Source organism: Rattus rattus, chromosome 2, assembly GCF_011064425.1.
Source record: "Rattus rattus isolate New Zealand chromosome 2, Rrattus_CSIRO_v1, whole genome shotgun sequence".
Lineage (NCBI taxonomy): Eukaryota > Metazoa > Chordata > Mammalia > Rodentia > Muridae > Rattus > Rattus rattus.
In genome coordinates this window covers 33,513,981-33,534,723 of record NC_046155.1, presented here as the reverse complement: position 1 = coordinate 33,534,723, position 20,743 = coordinate 33,513,981, and the positions used below count along the sequence as shown (strand labels likewise).

The 20,743-nt window shown below is 37.8% G+C and overlaps 1 protein-coding gene across 1 annotated transcript in view; it reads left to right on the top strand.

Moving 5' to 3' along the window:
• The window catches only part of LOC116893057 (tear acid lipase-like protein), a 29,786-nt gene extending 16,811 nt beyond the window's left edge, over positions 1–12,975 (top strand). Inside the window, exons 2-9 of the mRNA XM_032895018.1 lie at positions 3,023–3,140; positions 3,991–4,189; positions 4,355–4,464; positions 6,639–6,775; positions 7,448–7,543; positions 8,830–8,928; positions 10,378–10,521; positions 12,793–12,975. Of these exons, the coding sequence (XP_032750909.1) occupies positions 3,023–3,140; positions 3,991–4,189; positions 4,355–4,464; positions 6,639–6,775; positions 7,448–7,543; positions 8,830–8,928; positions 10,378–10,521; positions 12,793–12,975 (1,086 nt within the window). The remainder of the gene's footprint in view (positions 1–3,022; positions 3,141–3,990; positions 4,190–4,354; positions 4,465–6,638; positions 6,776–7,447; positions 7,544–8,829; positions 8,929–10,377; positions 10,522–12,792) is intronic.
• The last annotated feature ends 7,768 nt before the right edge of the window (positions 12,976–20,743 follow it).

Below are 20,743 nucleotides of genomic sequence, written 5' to 3'. Positions count from 1 at the left end.
ACCCCACAGGTTACATACAGCTGCTGACCACTATGTCCAAAAGTGAGTTCTCAGGTCACCACACCTGAAATCAAACAATTGAGCAAGTTACTAAGTTACTGAGAGAGTCCTCCTCATAGTACTAAAGTGATTTCTTGTTGCTTCTTTAGTTAATTGCTAAGAAAATCTCTTGTGCCTCTTTTTCTGTGGTTCAGTTACAGAGTTTTTGTTCTCCATTTGTCCTTTCTTCAAGTCTTTAAAATATCTCATACCAAAAACCCAGGACAAATCTATTTCCTTGTCTGAAACCATGGTTCTAATCATCTTTAGTTGCAACCTCTGTGTAGACAAACATTCTCCTATAACTGTAATGTCTACAGAATGAATTCTGTCCTCTCATACTAGTCTATTCCATGTTTTCTCAGTTTTCATTTTTACTAAGCCATTATTTTCTACTGTCAACCACATCCTAGGCATTACTTTTCAATGTCCCCAGCATATTGCCATGAGTGTCAGCACACTACGCCACATGTCACAAAAAAGTAGATATTTATGTAGAAGATTTCTCATGATGAACCAGGAATCAAAAGTTGAGTATGGGCTAGTCTTTAACATCATTATTTTAAATAACAAGCATTCATGTGGAAAAAATACCAATCAGACTTGATTCTTTCTACTTTTTCAGAATTAATTGGTACAATGTTGGTACCCCCTTGTAATGATTTTCCCCTAGGGTTTATAAGTTCCACAAAATTTTCACCGAAACTCAAGAGACGAAATTTTCTGCACTATGGACCCCCAGGACACAGACCATATCCAAAGAAGAACACATATTTCCTGTCACATGCACGTGTGTGTGTGTGTGTGTGTGTGTGTGTGTGTGTGTGTGTGTGTGTATTACTTTCTAGGAATACAAGGGTGGAAATATCTTAGGAAAACTTTTTCTATCTTATTTTTAGTGGATGGTGCCATTATGACATAAAATAAGAAGTTATGTCAGTTTATATTAAAAATAAAAATGCAATTGTTGGCATTTTCCATGCGACTTTGATAAGCTGGTTCTTAGTTTATTCTTCAAGTTCTGTTTATAACTAATGAATTCATGGGTGTCTTCATGCATGTTGGCTATAATACTTTGCCATTCATATATTTTGAAGTTGGTTCCCAGATTTTAAGAGCATTTTGCATTTAGTCAAGTCATAGAAAAAAATGCCTAAGCATTTGACTTTGTTCAAGTTTACAAAAACTTTTAAGCATTATTTTATAACTGTATCTATGACAAACCTCAACAGCTTTTGATTAAATTAGATTAAAATTGCTCAGGCTAAATATTTCTAAATACAACAGAGTATCATATTTCTGGTTGCAACAAAGATCCATCTTCATCAGTTATGATTCTCCCATGAAAAGAAGAAAGAGAGCATTCATGGTAGTTACAATGAGGACCATTCATGGAAGCAGGATATGAGGAAGAAGGGTTTTATCAAGTGGCCTGTCACGGAGTCCCTGAGGCTTTGAGGATGTGTCAGAACCATGACCATCTTCCAGGCTTATGTAATATTTGATTTCATATTTGATAATTACCTGAGTTAACTGCAAAAGTAGCAGCTAACACATTTTAAGGAAAGGTCATCCAAAAATCACATTCATGCAAATATTTATTGGACCACTAAGGAAAAAGAGAATTGTAATTCCCTTTCTGCTCTAGGAAACCTAAAGGCTTCACGTTTGGTGGCAGTGAGTATGTGCTCTGGGATTTTAAGCCTGACCGATTTCAATTCACTATGAATGCATTCATAAGTGAAATGTCTACCTTAAAGACACTCAATTGAAATTTACTACCTTAACTCTATGGGATCAAAAAATAGAAATATATATTTTATTTTATTAACATGTCTTTCTTCTTCCTTTCTTGATGGCCTCAATATTAAGGAACTTAAAAAGAACAAAACAGAAGAGACTATGCTAAACTGTATTTGTTTCAGGGAAGAAAAGCAGGCTATACCGAGTGTGCTGTCTCTGGGCTCTCTTTCGATGGTGGAGTCAATCATTTAAACTTTTTGAATGTGTTACTTTACCATACTGTGCACAGAGTGATACTTCAATAAGATTCTCTGTAGAAAGTACCCAGAAGAGATTGAAAACAATGTACTCTTTTGTTATCAATATTTGTCCTTCTAAAATCGTGTGTATTTTTGTACATTCTAAAACTATCAGTGTGATGTCTGTGGTGAGGTCAGAGAGACCAGAATACCAGCAAGACGGGAATGACAAATCCAAGTTCTTAGTTCCTGCAAGTACAGGCTTCATGGTTACTCTGCCTTTCTCCCTAACCTTGCACTGTTTTCCCTTTATTGTTTATTGTTACACTTACCTTTATTCTGTTGTTAAGTTGTAAAAGGCTTTGACTTTGTTCTGGATGAAGACAGGACTAATCTAGTCATAGCTAGTCACTTCAGTGTTTGCACTGAGCACAATGGCCTGTATCTGTTTAAATTTTCATGAAGGGCAAGAGTAAAAATGGGTGGCTTTTATGTTTAATTCCATCTAATCTGACGTTTGAGATGTATAAAGTTACTTCTAAGAGCTGTTTAGAAGGTATAACCAACTGTAAGGGAGGTGATTGGCAAGCATCATGTGCATCTCATAATTAGAGTTCACACTCAGGCATATAGTATATCTTGCTAACAACTATTTCCCAGCAGGTTTAACATGGGGCGGCTACTGAGAATGTACCTTATCCATATATTTGGAGGCATATTTTGTTTATTCAAACCAAGACCCAGGAATTCTGAAGCCAATATGAATGTTGTAAGTTAATTTCAGCATTAATAAACATAGTTTCAACAATTTTGTCACTATTAATTTACTCTTCATTTTATGCTCGTCACAATCTGAAGGTTATCTTTACATAGGACTTGCTACCTTGCTCTATAAAGAATTTGTACTTTAAGAAATTATAAAAGTGCCTATGAGCAAATTAATGAAATTAATTTGTCTTATTAACTAGTGAAAGTCTATGTGCTTTCTCTTCTCCGTTTAGAGTGAGATAATTTCCTACTGGGGTTATATATATGCGGAATATGAGGTGGTGACTCAAGATGGCTACATCGTCCCAATTTACAGAATTCCACGGGGGAAGAATGAGTCTGGTAATTTAGGTAAGATCTGGATGAGGAAAGAAACGTTGCAACCATTCACCTCTTCAGTCAAATACGCTCTATGCAGAACCTTTCTTGTCAATCAACTATTATAAGGACCCTCAGGCCTCAGGGATGGAGATAGCCAATGCTGAGGGTCTGAATGACAACTGACTCACACTGAATGCCATGATAGCTAGTACAAACAAAACTTACTTTGTGAATTAATCTTTCTGCACAGGGTGGGAGTTCAGAACCTGATGAGAAAGGCCCAGCACATTGACCCTGCAGAAAGGAGGAATTCATGCTATTTCTGATAGTAACACCCAGCTCATGTCTCCATCTAGAACCCCAGATTACAAAGGTCATGTTCAAGTTCAGAATTTTATCATGGTGTTAGATATTAAATAATGTATGCATAAATCTTTGTATGTCAAAGCATTTGTATATGTATATATTTTACTTTTCATATGACTAAAGTCTACTAGAAGAGAATGTAATTCATTAATTTTAGAAATAAAAAACTTCCAATAAGGAAATTCATATTTATTCAAGGGATAGGAAAAGAAGGAAACATGGGACCCCACAGGTGTAATGACTGCCTTACAATAAAAAATAAAACCATCTGCTTACAGATAAAAGTGTAATGACCCATGAACACTTCTTTTGTGGATGTCAGTATATAATAGTGACTCGAATTCATGTTATTAAACATTTCCCAGAAAGGAAATAAGGAATCGAAGAGGTGTTAATGGAGGCCTAAGTAGGCTAAAATTACAGTTCTTAATTATAAAATGTTCTAATAAGCCCATTATTTTGTATGCTTGAAAACAATTATAAATAACAAGGATTTTTTCTCTTTGGTTTTTAGTTCCAAAGCCTGCAGTGTATTTGCAGCATGGATGGGCTCTCTCTGCTTCCATTTGGCGGGTCAACCCTCCCAGCAGCAGCCTGGGTTTTTTTCTGGCAGATGCTGGTTTCGAAGTGTGGCTGGGGAACAGCAGAGGTAATACTTATGCCAGGAAACATGTGCACCTAGACCCAGATTCTAAAGAATTCTGGGCTTTTAGGTAAGGAACACAAATATTTACATTTATTTTTCCTTAAAACTGTATTGAACCTTTTTGCATCATCATTACTCAAGTGAAAGACTTCTTAAGTTCTTGTTTTAACTTTAAAGCGTAACTTTTAACTCTTAATGAACAATTAATACACTATGTTCATTTGTGTCACAGTTATGATCAACACATAAAATATGATCTTCCGGCTACCACTGACTTTGTTGTGAATATAACAGGACAGGAACAAATTTACTATGTGGGCCATTCCCAGGGCACCCTTCTTGGTATGTTGGGAAACACTCTGATCATTTGATATTTTTATCTTAAAGCCACAAATTCTTCTGGATATAGTTTTCTCTTTTGGAAATGACATTGTCTCAGTGTTTAGAAGTTCTTAGGTGGGGGTCCATACCCCTATGGATGATGTCATCCCTTTACAGTTGAACCCAGTCTCTACGAGAGAGGTGACTGAGCAAGCCACGGGAAGCAAGCCAGTAAGTAGCGTGCCTCTGTCATCAGTCCTGGCCTCTAGGTTCCTGCCCTGAAATCTTTCCTTGGATTTCCTTGATAATAGGCTTTAAATTGTAAAAATAAATAAATTAAAATAAATAAATAAATAATAAACCCATTCCTTCCCAAGTTGGTTTGTATCACAGAAAGAGAAGCCAAATGAGGGCAGGAAAAGTACTGAAAATACGTGCAGAAAAGGTTTCCTTTTCTCCCCCTCCCCCATTTTTATTGGTTATTTTATTTATTTACATTTCAAATGTTATCCCCCATCCAAGTTTCCCCCCCCACAAATCCCCTATCCCCGCCCTCTCCCCTTCCTCTATGAGGGTGCTCCCCCTCCTGCCTACCCACACCTGCCTTAATGGCCTAGCATTCCCTTATTCTGGGTCATTGAGCCTCCACAGGACCAAGGGGCTCCCTTCCCATTGATGCCTGAGAAGTCCATCCTCTGCTACGTTTCCAGCTGGAGCCATGGGTCCCTCCATGTGTACTCTTTGGTTGGTGGTTCAGTCCCTGGGAGCTTTTGGGAGGCAGGGGGCATCTGGTTGGTTGACATAGTTGTTCTTCCTATGGGATTGCAAACCCATTCAGCTCCTACAGGTCTTGCCCTAATTTCTATATTGAGGTCTCCACACTCAGTCCTATGTTTCTCTGTGTACATTCACATCTGTATTAGTCAGGCTCTAGCAGAGCCTCTCAAGGGACAGCTACACCAGGCTCCTGTCAATAAGCACTTCTTGGCATCAGTAATACTGTCTGGGTTTGGTGTCAGCAGATGGGATGGATCCGTAGGAGGGGCAGTCTCTGGATGGCCTTTCCTTCAGTCTCTGCTCCACTCTTTGACTCTGCATCTCCTTTTAGCAGGATCAATTCTAGCTTAATATTTTTGAGGTGGGTGGGTGGTCCCATCCCTCACCCAGGGCCATGCCTATCCACTGGATATGGTCTCTATGGGTTCTCTCTCCCCTTTTCTGGGTATTTAGGCTAATATCCTCCCTGTTGGGTCCTGAGAATCTCTTGGGTCCTTGGCATCTGGGACTTTCTAGTGGCTACTCCAAGTTCCTCCTCTGTCACTTCTAACCACCTACTTCAATTTCCTGACCCTCTGCACTTCTCCCCCATCTCCTCCCATATCTGAACTATCACTCTTCCCCCCTTCCTCTCCTCTCCCTGTCCCAGGTCCCTCTCTCCCTCTAGTTCTCAGAGACTGTGTTCCCTCTTCTGAGTAGCATGGCAGCATCCACACTTTGGTGTGATCTTTCTTCTTGGCTATCATATGGTCTGTGAGTTGTATAGTCGGTAATCCGAGCTTCTTTATGGCTAATATCCACTTATCAGTGCATACATACCATTGTGTTCTTTTGTGACTGGGTTACCTCACTCAGGATGATATTTTCAAGTTCCATCCATTTGCCTGCAAATTTCATGAAGTCCTTGTTTTTCTAATTATTCTTTATTTTAAAAGCACCACGAGTCACTGAATGTCAAGTTAAGTGCACTACAAACCAATTATTATTGTGATAATTAAAAGAAACTAATTCAATGGTGCACATGTAGGTGCTTTAGACAGGAATTACCAGAGAGCCTTGTAACATATGAGAAAGTACACATATTTAATCATAGCTGTGAACTTGCCAATGACCTGGTAATTTGAATCAAGAAGGAACACCAGGAAATGGAAGAATGGTTCAGTGGTTAAGAGCACAATCCACTTTTCCAGAGGACCGAGGCTCAATACTTGGTATCCATGTGGCATCTCACAACTGTCTGTAACTCATATTACAAATATTCCTTCTTATATTCTGGCCTTCTCAGGCACCATGCACATACTTGCTGCATACACATACCTGTGGGAAAAATATTTATATGCATAGAACTAAAATTAAATTATATTTTAAGAAATTAGATACAACACTAGTAAATTAATTGTAATCTTATTTTCTTTCAGCCTTTGGAGCATTTGCAATAAATCCTCAATTGGCTCAGAAGATCAAAAAAATTTTTTTACTGGGTCCTGTTGCAACTGTGAAATACATATCAGGACTTGTCCGCACGATTGCATACATGGGAACAACCATGACCAAGGTTTGTAAACGTATAGCATGTTGCCAGAAATAACCATGCACTTAAGAGTTTTCAAAGCTACAAAGAAGCTCAAGGAGTGGAGATGCTGATGTTCTCTCCTGCTCATCTCACAGCTCAGTTTCCCTTGTGGCCACAGTGCAGCTCGGCCAGAGCCCAGCTGAGTTTTAGGAGGCTCTGTCTTGTCAGTTTTTTAAAAATCTGTTTAGTTTCCTATTTTTTTTTACTTGCATACTTTATCTTGTGAAAATATGTCTCCTGTATTTTTTCATTCATTCATTCATTCATTTCTTCCTTCCTTCCCTTCCTTCCTTCCTTCTTCCTTCCTTCCTTCCTTCTTTCCTTCCTTTCTTTCTTCAACCATCAGAGGTTATGTCTCACCCCTGCCACTTGAGTTTTCAAGAGGCTATGGCATGAACTGTAGCTTGAACTGTATACGGAGTTTAGATGTTTTTGTTTTAAATTTTATTTTTAATTATGTGTATGTGTGTGGGTATTTGCACCATTAATGTAGTACCCTGTGGTAGTCAAAATTCCCCTGAAGCTGGAGGATTCCACTTTAATTTCATTTAGTTCAAAATATGGCTTTCGGGTCTAGATCTGTTCACGCTCCTTGAGAGATGCTTTACAGCTCTGAATACCTACCTGTGTGAACATTCTTCGTGCATTTAATAGAATGTGCACTGGAAGTGCACCCTGCCCTCTCTGGTGCGCTTTGATGACACCCGTGCTGTGATGCTCACAATGGCTGTCATCGGGCCTCTGTCCGTGGTGACTTCTATCTCTTCTATTGATTATTAAGAGAGGAGAATTGACGTTGTGGCATGTCACTGGCTCTTTATGTTTCCTCTTTGATGTTAATCGATTTTTGCCTCATGAACGTTGAACCTTTCCTAAGTGAATGAACACTTAGTATTTTAAACATTTAGGATTTGCATCTGCTCTTAATTAAGTGGCCCTGTTACAATCCGATCCAATTACCCTTTGAGAACTCTGATTTGGGATCTACATGCATAAAACATTTAACATAGCTGTAATATCATTTTGAATTACAACTTTCCCTTTCTGATAATTAACCTAGTAGGCTAAATTTAGAAAGTAGTTTTCTCCTAGAAAACACAGGTAAATTGCTCTTTAAAAGTACAAACCTATTTAACTATGTTTGATTATTGTATTTAGACATCCTTTTAAATTCTCATTGATTGAATATAAAATTAAGCATTTATATTTAAACAATCAGCTTTATGCTCTATTTTCTATTTTATTTTAGTATAAATTATATTTTATTTTCATTTTGGCTAATTTATGGCTTGTCATGATCAAGTACTACATAATTTTGTTCTGTTTGAAAAGTCAATCAAGGTTTTGTAGCAAATATGTTGCTTATATCATGGCTTCTATGCAAATAATAATTACTACAAATTTGTATTGTTTATTTTAAATCTGTCTTAGATAAGTAAATTCATATTTCTTCATCATCAGATCATGTGCTAACGTCTTTTACACTGACATACATTTCCAGCCTCATTTATTTCCTTTAAACACAATTTTTAGAATTTAAAGTACATTCAACTGTGACAAAAACTCTATGTGTTTTTGTACATTGTTTTCTATTCTAATGTAGTGATTTTAATTTCCATCCTTGGCCATTTTTTTCTACAGACAATAGAAATGCATTTGACCTTCCTTACATGGCTGGCAATTGATTTCCTTGGCTCACTGACTTTTGCATCCTCTACCTGCGTGTGTGTCAATGGTACTCATAATTACGGTTAGCAATCAGGATGTAGAGGTTTTGAAACATTGTGGGCAGGTTAAAGGGGTTGCTTCACTTCTTTTTCTGTTGTCTCTCAGGAGAGATCCAGCCCCACCATTAAAGCATTTCCTCTGAGTGTCTGCTTTTATAAGCACTTATATTTTCTCATTTATGCTTAGGAATTTGCTCATTATGTGCTGTTGTGTGCCTGGTTTATGAATCGTAGGCTTAAGTCCATGTACCTTAATGCTCATTTGGGAAGACAGCTTCATTAAATAAAGCTCTAAAACTTTCCGAGCAGGGCGTGGAGAGCACCCGTCGTGCCAACATTTGGTCCATCTGTGCTGCACATTGGCAGCCACATGAGCAGGCGCTACAAAGACGGTCTTCAAAAGCTTTTGTATAACTGTTCCTTCAAGTATATTTCCTAGGTTCAACTCTTCAGTTTCTTCTTTGGGGACAGCAAAACGTTATAATAATTACTTAGTGCCATTCGCATAAGAGGACAGGGGCTGGCGTGATGCCGACGCGGTTCAGAGCACTTACAATTCTTTTCTATACAAGAGGATGAATGTAGTCTCTTCAGACTCACTGAAGCACACTGGAGTCGAACCAACAGCAAGAAACCCCGCGGTCCAACCCACATTACACTAGGACATGCTACAGTCAAATCCACACCAAGACACAGCACAGTGAAACCCACAGCAGGACATGCTACAATCAAACCCACACTATACCAAGACACGCTACACTCAAACCCACACCAAGACATCCTACAGTCAAACCCACAGTGAGACACATGCTACAGTCAAATCCGCACCAACACAAGCTTCACTCATTATTGCCTTTGGAGTTATTCATTTTATCTTGAAGTGGCTTATTTGTTTTGTTTGTTTTCGTCCTTGTAGGCCTTCTATGCTAATGACATAGATTTTGTTAGTTACTGCATGTCTCGGGACATCTTGTTATTGTTTTGTATCTTAAGTGTGATTTACTGCATCTGGAGGTCATGCTGAACCATATTTTATTTCAGAGAGTTAAATGTATCGGTTTCCTGTCTGTGGACCTCTGTGGTTCCTGATTATAGATCATAGCCACACTGAGATGCTTAGTGTGTGGGTAACTGCTTCAGTTACCCAGGATTCTTTGCCTTTCGGCAATTTGATCACAGCGTATCTTAGTGTAGTGTAAGTTTGGCTGTAGAGTATCTTGGTGTAGTTAGGGCTTGACTGGAGCTTGTCTTCGTGTGGGTTTGACGGCAATGTGTCTTGGTGTGTGTTTGACTGTAGAGTGTTTTGGGAAGTCTAGAAGGACTATATTTATAATTTGGTTATCCTTTCATACATGGGGTTTTTGAAGGTTGGCATCAAATTTGAAATTTTTCAGCCTCTCAGCCTTTCTTTCTTCAAATGTCCTTCACATAATTTCTTATCTCCTTATCTTCCACTCTCTAGTTTTATGTGGGATAACATATTTAATGCAGTCTCATTGTGCTCTGTGGGTAATAGAATTTTCCTTATTAGTAAGTTATGAGTGTGTCAAATAATGACAAGTCCTACAAACAGGATTGGTTCAACCTCACAGACAGGTCAGACGGAGGAGTCTCTGATTATTTGGAACTTTAAAGGGATTGACCTGATGAAGCCAATTAGAATTGTTTTAAGTGCGTACTATTTTTTGGTGGGAACTTTCCTTAGCTTTGTATAGAATCATGCTATAGTGAACCAAATCACCTAAATGTTTCTTGATACGTTAAAATGTTGATCTGCGATTAGCATACCTTCCTTCTGTCCTCATTCTTGAGTACATAACATTTATTCTCCAGGTTCTTTACTCATGTTCTTTGCAGGTCCTCTTTGGAGAAAAAGACATATTTTGCAGTTCGGATGCAAAATATTTGGTGCAGTTTTTGTGTCAGCGTAAGATAATTGGACCAGTTTGTAATAATTTACTTACTTTGCTATTTGGATATAATCCTAAAAATATCAATGAGGTATGACTGAGTTTTGCTTCAAATCATTCTGTTATATGGCTGTCACCTTGATAGGTGAACAATTTAATTGAGAACTCTATTTTTTACATAATATAGAATTATTGCTTTCTTTGTATTAAAAATAAGTTTTTTAATATAGTATATTCTAATTATGGTTTCCCCTTCCCCAAGTCCTCGCAGGTCCATCCACTTACCATCTCACCCAAATCCATACCCTTAAGTATAGAATATCTTAAGCTACTGTGTATAATATGAATAACTCATGTGATAAAGTGTGACAATTTACATACAATTTATAAAGTTACAAATAGGACTATGTACAAAATTTCATCTATATTATATATGAACATATATGTAAATACCATATACAAATAAATTATAATTATTTTACTTGAATATCTTCTTTAAAAAAATCTCATATGAATAATCACACCTCATCCAGTTTAAGACTTTTTCCAGAAAATGTACCCATCAAATACTATCATATGAAACACAAAAAACTTACATTTTAAGTTGACTTAGTCAGTTTGAGTCACAGAAGTAGGACAGTTTTGAAATACTATTTTAAACTTTTACATTAGTAGAAAGACGCTAGTTATGTTTTCCTCTCTCCTAGAGTCGTTTTGATGTGTGTGCAGGACAGAATCCTGCAGGAACATCAGTTCAAACCATGCTTCATTATTCCCAGGTACAATTCGTGTTTGTGTTCTTTTTTCCTGTTTAAAAATCTCATCTTATAATGCTTGGCGATTCTGTTTGTTTTTGCAATCAATATCTTGCATTTGTTTCTGAATAAAAAATCTTTAATCTTTAAAGTTGTTAATTCCTATACAATTAGAAATTTAGTATAAATTTATTATATGTAAAATTAAGGCCAATTTTGTCAAGCTGCAGGAGCTGGTGAAAGATAGGAATTTTTTCTAGAGGCAGAGGAATGAAATTGAAAATTTTTACTTTCTCTATAGTAGTAAAATGTCTCCCATGAGGCAACCAGGACAAGCAAATATTCTCGGGTGTTTTTTTTTATACTAACTGGAACGATTGTTTTCTTTTAGTTCAATTGACAGATAATCTTTAGAGTAAAGCAATTGCTTTATTTTTTTTCCTCTCTGGGTTATTGATTAGAAATACACACCATTATGCCCTAGTTTATAAACATGGAATCTGAGAACTGAACTTAGACCCTGGTATTTGCAAGACAAGCATTTTACCACCTGAGATATTTTTCTCATCTCCAAATAGTTTCTTATTAATAACTGTTTACAGATTTAATTACACTTTATATCACTACAATTAATTTAATGACATTTCATATTATAATGAATTGCTTTTTAAAAGTAACTTGAAAATAATCATCCCTTATCAACTTATAAAAATAGCCAGATGTTCCATTTTTTTACATTTTTTTCTTACATGTGACATTGAGCTACCAAAATTTCACTATTATTAAAATACATATGAAATGCACTTTGGTTACTATTTTCTCAAAATTTAAATCTGTTTTGGTCTAATGTGAAGTACTGGCATATATGTGTTAGTTTCCATTAGTCCAGCATCACATGGTGTAGCAAAAGAGTTCTACCATATATTTATGCAGATTCACTGAATCTAAGTCAGTGATCAAACAAAAATAAAATGAACTAATGAAGCTCCACCATGCCTACTTCTTTTTCCCTTCATAATGGTCTGTCTTTCATCATTCAGGGAATCAGGACAGAGGTATTCCAGGCTTATGACTGGGGAAGCCCATCTCTGAATATGCTGCACTACAGTCAGATAAGTTATGCTTCCCTTTACAAATTGTAATAATGCCTCCCCTTGGAGACTGTGTGAAAGCATTAGGCAAATTATTCATCTTTGAAACACATGGAGTGTGTTTACACTTCCTAGGAAACTTGTAGAGTTAAGCCATAGATTAGCCTCAAAACCAGGAAAAACACCCCTTTATATAATATTACACAGTGACTATTTCCAATTATCTTGTCACTGGAACTCCACAAAATTCTTTGATTTATAAACTTACTGATGCTGTACATTTACATGTAAAGAACCTCGGATTCAGAGAGCTTCTGTTGCAAAAAATCATTCAGTTTATATGATTTTAGGGTTGACCAATATTAGTCTAATTCTGTGTGACAAGGTTGACATTCATAACTTACTTTACAGTCATACATTGCAGTTACTATTTTCATTTAATAAAACTGAATCAACTTACAATCCACAAAGTCGTAAAGCACTAACCTGAATATCACGGTTTCTCCTCTCCTTTAGCCCACACCTCCACTGTATAAGGTAAAGGACATGAAGGTGCCAACTGCCATGTGGCGTGGCGGCCGAGATTTTCTGGCACATCCAACTGACGTTAAAAAGTTGGAACCCAACATCTCCAATCTCGTTTATCACAAGAAGATTGCTGACTATAGTCATATGGATTTTGTGATAGGTATTCGATGAAATAGTTACATTCATCAAGGAAGATGAATCAGGTTGAAGTTGATTTAGCTTTCTATGTATTTTTCTTTTGAGAGGCTGTTGATTTTCACAGTGTGAAGAATTCCACGATTTTCCTCATCTTTAATCAGTTTCAATATGTGTATCATTGAATTATTTTGCTAAATTATGTGCATTTGTCCTGAAAGTAGGAGTGCTAGTAAACTGCTTAATTAATCTTACGAACTCTTCCTAGTTCACCTCTCTTTTTCTCACCAAGAAGAGGACTTTTTCCCTTTTTTCAAAAACATTTATTTATTTAACTCTATTTAATTCTGACTTTGTGTATCTGGGTGTATGTGTGTGAACCACTGGAGTCCAGGAGCACAGTGTTCAGAAGAGGCATAAATCCCTTGAACCTGGAGTTATGGATGGTTCTGAGCCACCATGCAGGTGTCTGGAACTGAATTCTGGTCCTCTGCAAGACATTTGTAACCTATGGTTCTTCTGATAGGGTGCAATAGGGTGTAAAACAACAACAGAAACTGGCATGTAGAAGTACATACAATTTTTAATATTTTTTTCACAACAAACAGAATAAAAGGCAATTTACAGAGTAGCAAGAAAACTGATAGCTATTCATGGGATAAGGGATTAATATATAATATATATCAAGAACTCAAAATTAAGCACAAAAGAAATGCATATGCATTCTTAAAATAATAACTAAAATCATAATTACACAAAAATATTCATCATCGTTCACCTCAAGATAAATGAAAATTATAGCTTCATCAAGATTTAATCTTATCGCTTAGGAATGGCTATCATTAAGAATATAACAAAACAAATTAAAATGTAAAATGTATAAATATGTAAAGGTTACTTATATATTTTAAGGTTATCCTGACAGGGATTATATAAAATGGAGAAATCTGAATACCCATGTTTGCCCTGCCACTATTCAGAACTGTCTTGTTATGAAATCAGCCTCAGTACCTAATTAATCAATATAATGCTATTTTGATAGTGCACTTGTGCATATGTGTTTGTCTGCTCATGAGCAAATGTCATATCATTCAGTCACAAAGATTAAGATTACATCATTTGCAAGAATATGGATGGAACTCAAAATAATCATGATCCATGAGTGAGCCACATTAAGAGAGACATACTTTCACATGGTTCTTTTCTAATTTATAAAAAATATACGTGATTGTAAAGTTAGTGAAGGAGCAGACTAGTATACCAAAGGACCTGGGAGATGAAGGAGAATCATAGGATGATGAGCATTATCAAAGCATGTTACAGTCTTCTAAAAAATATAGACATATAATTTTTATTGGATATTTTATTCATTTATATTTCAAATGTTATCCCCTTTCCCGGTTCTCCTCTGGAAACCCCCTATCCCACCCTCCCTCTCCCTGATTCTATAAGGGTGCTCCCCCACCCTCCCACCCACTCCCGGCTAGTCACCCTGGCTTTCCCCTACATTAGTGCATTAAGTCTTCACAAGACCAAGGACCTCTCCTTCCATTGATGTCCCACAAGGCCATCTTCTGCTATATTAGCAGCTGGAGTCATAGGTCCCTCCATGTGTACTCTTTGATTGGTGGTTTAGTCCCTGGGAGCTCTAGTCAGTCTGGTTGGTTGATATGGTTGTTCTTCCTGTGGATTTGCAAACCCCTTCAGCTCTGTCAGTCCTTTCCCTAAGTCCTCCATTGGGGTCCCTTTGCTCAGTCCAATGGCTTGCTGCAAGCATCTGAATCTGTATTGTTCTGGCTCTGGCACAGCCTCTCAGGGAATATTGGATACTATTGGATATTATTGGATAATAATATTGGATATTAGCCCTCTATTGGATGTAGTATTGGAAAAAATCTTTTCCCAATTTGTCGTTTGCCTTTTTGTCCTAATGACAGTGACCTTTGCCTTACCGAAGCTTTGCAATTTTATGAGGTCCCATTTGTCAATTCTTGATCTTAGAGCATAAGCCATTGGTGTCCTGTTCAGGAAATTTTCCCCAGTGCCCATGTGTTCAAGGCTTTTCCACATTTTCTCTTCTATTAGTTTGAGTGTATCTGGTTTTATGTGGCGGTCCTTGATCCACTTGGACTTGAGCTTTGTACAAGGATATAAGAATGGATCAATTTGCATTCTTCTACATCCTGAATTCATTATAAATTACTTATTCGAAAAATTTTAAATCATAGATTAGAAAAGAAACATATCATTTAACCTTCTGAATCTTTATTCTACAATGGTGTTATAGAATGGCTGCTGGCCTCAGGGAATTGAATTAGCTCTTTCTTTCTTCCTTTCTTTCTTTCTTTCTTTCTTTTTTTATTTGGAAGATATTTTTACTGGTTATTTTACTTATATTTCAAACGTTATCACACTTCCTGGTTTCCCCTCCACATACCCCCTATCCCATTCCCCTCCCCCTCCATCTATGAGGGTGCTCCATCACCCACCCGCCCACTCCCACCTCACTGCCCTAGCATTCCTTTATGCTGTAGCATTGAGCACACACAGGACCAAGGGCCACCCCTCCCACTGATGCCAGAGAAGGTTATTCTCTGCTGCATATACAGCTGGAGCCATGGGTCCCTCCATGTGTACTCTTTGGTTGGTGATTTAGTCCTTGAGAGCTCTAGGTGGTCTGGTTGGTTGATCTTGTTGTTCTTCCTATGGGTTTGCAAACCCCTTTAGTTCCTTCAGTCCTTCCCCTAAGTCCTCCACTGGGGTCCCTTTGCTCAGTCCAATGGCTTGCTGCAAGCATCTGAATCCGTATTGTTCAGGCTCTGGAATAGCCTCTCAGGGAACAGCTATACAGGTTCCTTTCAGCAAGCACTTCTTGGCATCATCAGTAATGCCTGGGTTTGTTGTCTGCATATGGGATGAATCTCTAGGTGGGGCAGTCTCTGGATGGCATTTCCTTCAGTCTCTGCTTCATTTTTTTTGTCCCTATATTTTCTTTAGACAGGTGTAATTCTGGGTTAATATATTTGAGATGTGTGCATGGCCCCATCCCTTAACCAGGGGCCTTGCCTAACCTCTGGGCATGGTCTCTACAGGTTCTCTTTTCTCTTTGTTGGGTATTTTAGCTAGTGTCATTCCTGTTGGGTCCTGGAAGCATCTTGCTTTCTTGGTATCTGGGACTATCTGTTGGCTACCCCCCAGTTTCCCATACTCCATTGCTACATACCTCTGCTCAATTTCCTAAACTTCTGTACATCTCCCCAATATCCTCTACACCTGATCCTGACTCATTTTCCTTCCCTGTCTTCACTCCCTACCAAGTGCCTTTCTCTCTCTCTCTCTCTAGTGATTATTTTATTCCTCCATCTAAGTAGGACAGAAGCATCCACACTTTGGTTTTCCTTATTCTTGAGTTTCATGTGGTCTGTGAATTTTATCTTGGGTATTCTGAGCTTTTGGGCTAATATCCACTTATCAGTGAGTACATACCATGTGTGTTTTGTTTTGCTTTGCTTTGTGGTTGGGTTACCTCACTCAGGATATTTTCTAGTTCCATCCATTTGCCTATGAATTTCTTGAAATCATTGTTTTTAATAGCTGAGTAGTACTCCATTGGATAAATGTACCACATTTTCTGTATCTATTCCTCTGTTGAGGGACATCTGGGTTCTTTCCAGCTTCTGGCTATTATAAATAAGGCTGCTATGAACATAATGGAGCATGTGTCCTTGTTATATGTTTGAGCATTTTTTGGGTTTATGCCCAGGAGTGGTATAGCTGGGTCCTCAGGTAGTACTATGTCCAATTTTATGAGGAACCTCCAGACTGATTTCCAGAGTGTTTGTAACAGCTTGTAATCCTACCAGCAATGGAGGAGTGTTCCCCTTTCTCCACAGAAATTGAAGAAGACCTCATATGATGAAAAGATCTCACATGTTCATGGATCAGCAAGATTAACATAGTAAAAATGGCCATCTTACCAAAAGCAATCTACAGATTCATTGCAATCACCATCAAAATTCCAACTCAATCCTTCAGAGCTAGAAAGAGCAATTCTCAAATTCATCTGGAATAACAAAAAACCCAGGAAAGCAAAAACTATTCTCAACAATAAGAGAAATTCTAGGGGAATCACCATCCATGACCTTAAAATATATTACAGAGCTATTGTGATAAAAACCGCATGGTACAGAGACAGGCAGGTAGATGAATGGAATAGAATTGAAGACCCAGATATAAATGCACATACCTATGGTAACTTGTTCTTTGACAAATAATCCAAAAATACCTAGTAGAAAAAAAACAGCATTTTCAACAAATGGTGCTGGTTCAGTTGGCATTCTGCATGTAAAAGAATGCAAATTCATCCATTCTTTTCTCCTTGTAAAAAGCTTGAATCCAAGTGGATCATGGACCTCCACATAAAACCAGATACAGTGAATCTAATAGAAGAGAAAGTGGGAAAGAGCATCAAACACATCACACATCCCGAACAGGACACCTATGGCCCAGGCTTTGAGATCAACTGTAGAAATATGGGATCTCATAAAATTGAAAGCTTCTGTAAGGCAAAGGATACTGTCATCAGGACAAAACACCAACCTACAGATTGGGAAATGATCTTTACTAATCTCATATTCAATAGAGGGCTAATATCCAATATATATAATGAACTCAAGAAGTTAGATTCCAGTAAAGCAAATAACCATATTAAAAAAATGGAGTACAGAGCTAAGCAAAGCATTCTCAACTGAGGAATGTCATATGGCAGAGAAACACCTAAAGAAGTGTTCAGCATCCTTAGTCATCAGGGAAATGCAAATCAAAACAACCCTGAGATTCTACCTCATACCAGTCAGAATGGCTAAGATCAAAAACTCAGGAGTTAGCTTTTTGTCATACAATGGCTTGGATGTTCTCTTGATTGTCTCCCTCTGGAGACATTGGTGCAACAATGCTAGAAAATCAACAGTGACCATAGCTGCTCACATCAGAAGTCAGCTCCAGGTTTGTGCCTCACAGCTCTTATAAGTGAAACACTCAGACAGTAGCTTTATGAAAAAGAAAAAGAGGTGTATAAGCTGCCCTGGGAAGGGAAGCCCTGGGAGCTGTGATTCTTCTCAGTCATCATGAGAACTACAACAGGAGGGATCCCACAGGTGGATTTTTCACTTCTGTCTTTTTGTTTCAGTTTTTTCTTTAAGTTTTTCAAAATGGAGAACAACTGTAGGGAGGGTAGACATACTGTCAAATCTGGTCACTAGAGGATGCTTGGCTCTGTGGATCTCTAGAAACAGGAAATCTTTAGCCGCAGTCCTCATGTGGTTATAAACACACAGTATGTCAACTCAGTAGCATGGATCTGTAAGGATACTGGGGTCCCATCCTGGCTGCTGAGTGGGAGTGGGTAGCTAACCTGAGGCCTCGATATCAGCTGACATTGCAGCGTGACCCCAGGTGAGTCATGGCTGAGGCTTGGAAAGGAAAGTTGCAGCAAAAACTAAATACACAAATGCCAAACCAGAATGTCTAAAAACAAGATGAGTAGGTGTCTGGCCAAACAAGAGCCTATGTTCCCTATCAAAATCAATCACTCAGCAAAGTATTCAACTGAGGCTTTGCAATAACAGGTATTTAAACATCCATGGATTTTCTCAAGATAAAATAGAAGCAGGGAAACAAACCACAGTCAAGACTAAGGGAGAATCAGAAAAACTTTAAATCTTGAAATTAAATAATTGAGGAATCTCCACTGAAAATACCAGGCTCCTAGGAATAATCCTTTTTTTTTTTCTAATTCATCAGAATGAGTTTACAGGCAACAAACACCAACATGGCAGAGGACTATCAGAAATGGTTTGTTTGGCTACACACATTCCTCCTTAATGGTCAGAAGCCCAAGCCGTAACTAAGTACTTAGGTCCATGATACGTCCATATTGATTTCTACTTTAAAACCATGGGGAATGGGGTTGGCTAGAGAGATGGTTCAGTAGTTAAGTGTCCTTGTTGCTCTGGCAGAGAACACAGTTTTCAGTTTTCCACTATCCACACGGTAGCTCAAAACCATCCAGTTCCTGAGGTCCCAGTGCTCATCTTTGACACTCAAGGGCACCAGGTATCAGATACATGTGTGTTAGGGGGGTTGGGAGGTGTATGTGTGTTTGTGTGTTTGTGTGTGTGTATGTATGTATGTGTGCGCATGCTCACGTGTGTGTTATACATAGGCGTATACAGGACAAACAGTCATACACATACAATTAAAAATTTTAAGAATCCAAAATTAGGAATCAAAATCAGGTTATAAAGTGGACTTAAATTTATAAAACTGTATATGATCTCTTGTACTATCTAAATCACAGTCTGTTTCCATTTTAAAATACCTCCTGAAGTCTATTTCCTTGAATAGGTACCCACCATTAGGAGCAGTGGCTGGGACTTTCATCACTCATTCAATGATGGTTTTAACACCTACTCTGATGAGTTTCTATAGATATATTAATATTTGGGCCCAAAGGTGATGTTCATAAATTTACATAGTTCTAAAGGCTTTATTTTGTTATGAATTCATTTGCTAATTCCCTATAATACAGCCTTTTATTAAAAATATCCTTAGAGAGATGATGAATTTGTCTTTATACACATGATTCTTCTTTCTGTAATGATGTTTACAGAAATCTGAGAACCATGTGTTACATTGTTGTAGGAAAATACTTATTCTGTTTGCATTACACTTAAATATTAACTTACATGTTAACATCAATTATAATTATAAGCTGGGTGTATTTTAATTCTACTCTACTAGAAAGGAGCATAAAATTTCAAGATAAATCAAGATGAATAAATTCAAAGATGTCATTCATTGTGACATCTCAAGCAAGAGCCTTACAATTCCCCCATGGCTGCATTTTTCTGCTTCTGGAGTTATCTAGTGGTAGCAACATGAATAGGCATGGTTTGTTGCAGATAGATTTTGCAGTGTTGCCGAAGCCCCACCCCTGATTATGAGCCTGTACTTTAATTGAAGTAAGACCATTGTTTAGTAACATTTTGACACTGCGTAAGAATAGAAGACAGCTTAGTATTTTACTTGGAATTCAAGTACACAGCTACGCAATCCAGATTTTTTTTTCATATTTTAAACATTAACAAAGTCTTTGAGGATGAGAAATAAAGTCTATAGCACAAAATGAGAGCATTCTCCTTTAGAGACCGTGCTGTTAGTCTCTGAAAGAAATCAGGTCAATGGTGTCAAGGACGACTAAGCCTTATCCTGTGACAGAAGCTCTAGTGTTCTTTGCTCAGAACACCCTAATCTGAGAGACACATCACTGCTGAGCTCTGCATCTCCTGTATTCTGAGCCCCCAGCTGAGTTAGAGGCAGCTGCAGATCTGAGTGCACACACGAGTTAACACGATCCATGGCTCTCCTTTCATGTTTGAGCAAAAGCGTAATTTCCATCTACCGAGCAGTAATGGCCCAGGACCCTGATCTTAACAGCAGATGGCACGAATTAAACTAAACTGTCTTATTTTAGAAAGCCACACAATAACATTGGTATGATATGAATGTGACATTCTGTTTGAATATTTTGTCCCTAGCTTGCGGCACTACATAGAGTAGTTCTGAAAGGTTAAGATGCTAAGTTGACATAAACATCAGAGTTGAGAACTGTGATTGGGCCGGTGAGGCCTGTGCTAGACCTCATTTCTCATCCTGCTGCATAGTATTTTGCTGCAACCTTTCATGGTCTTGGGGACTAGACCTGAGGAAATGTTTGTTGGTTTGACTGACTGTTCATAGTTTG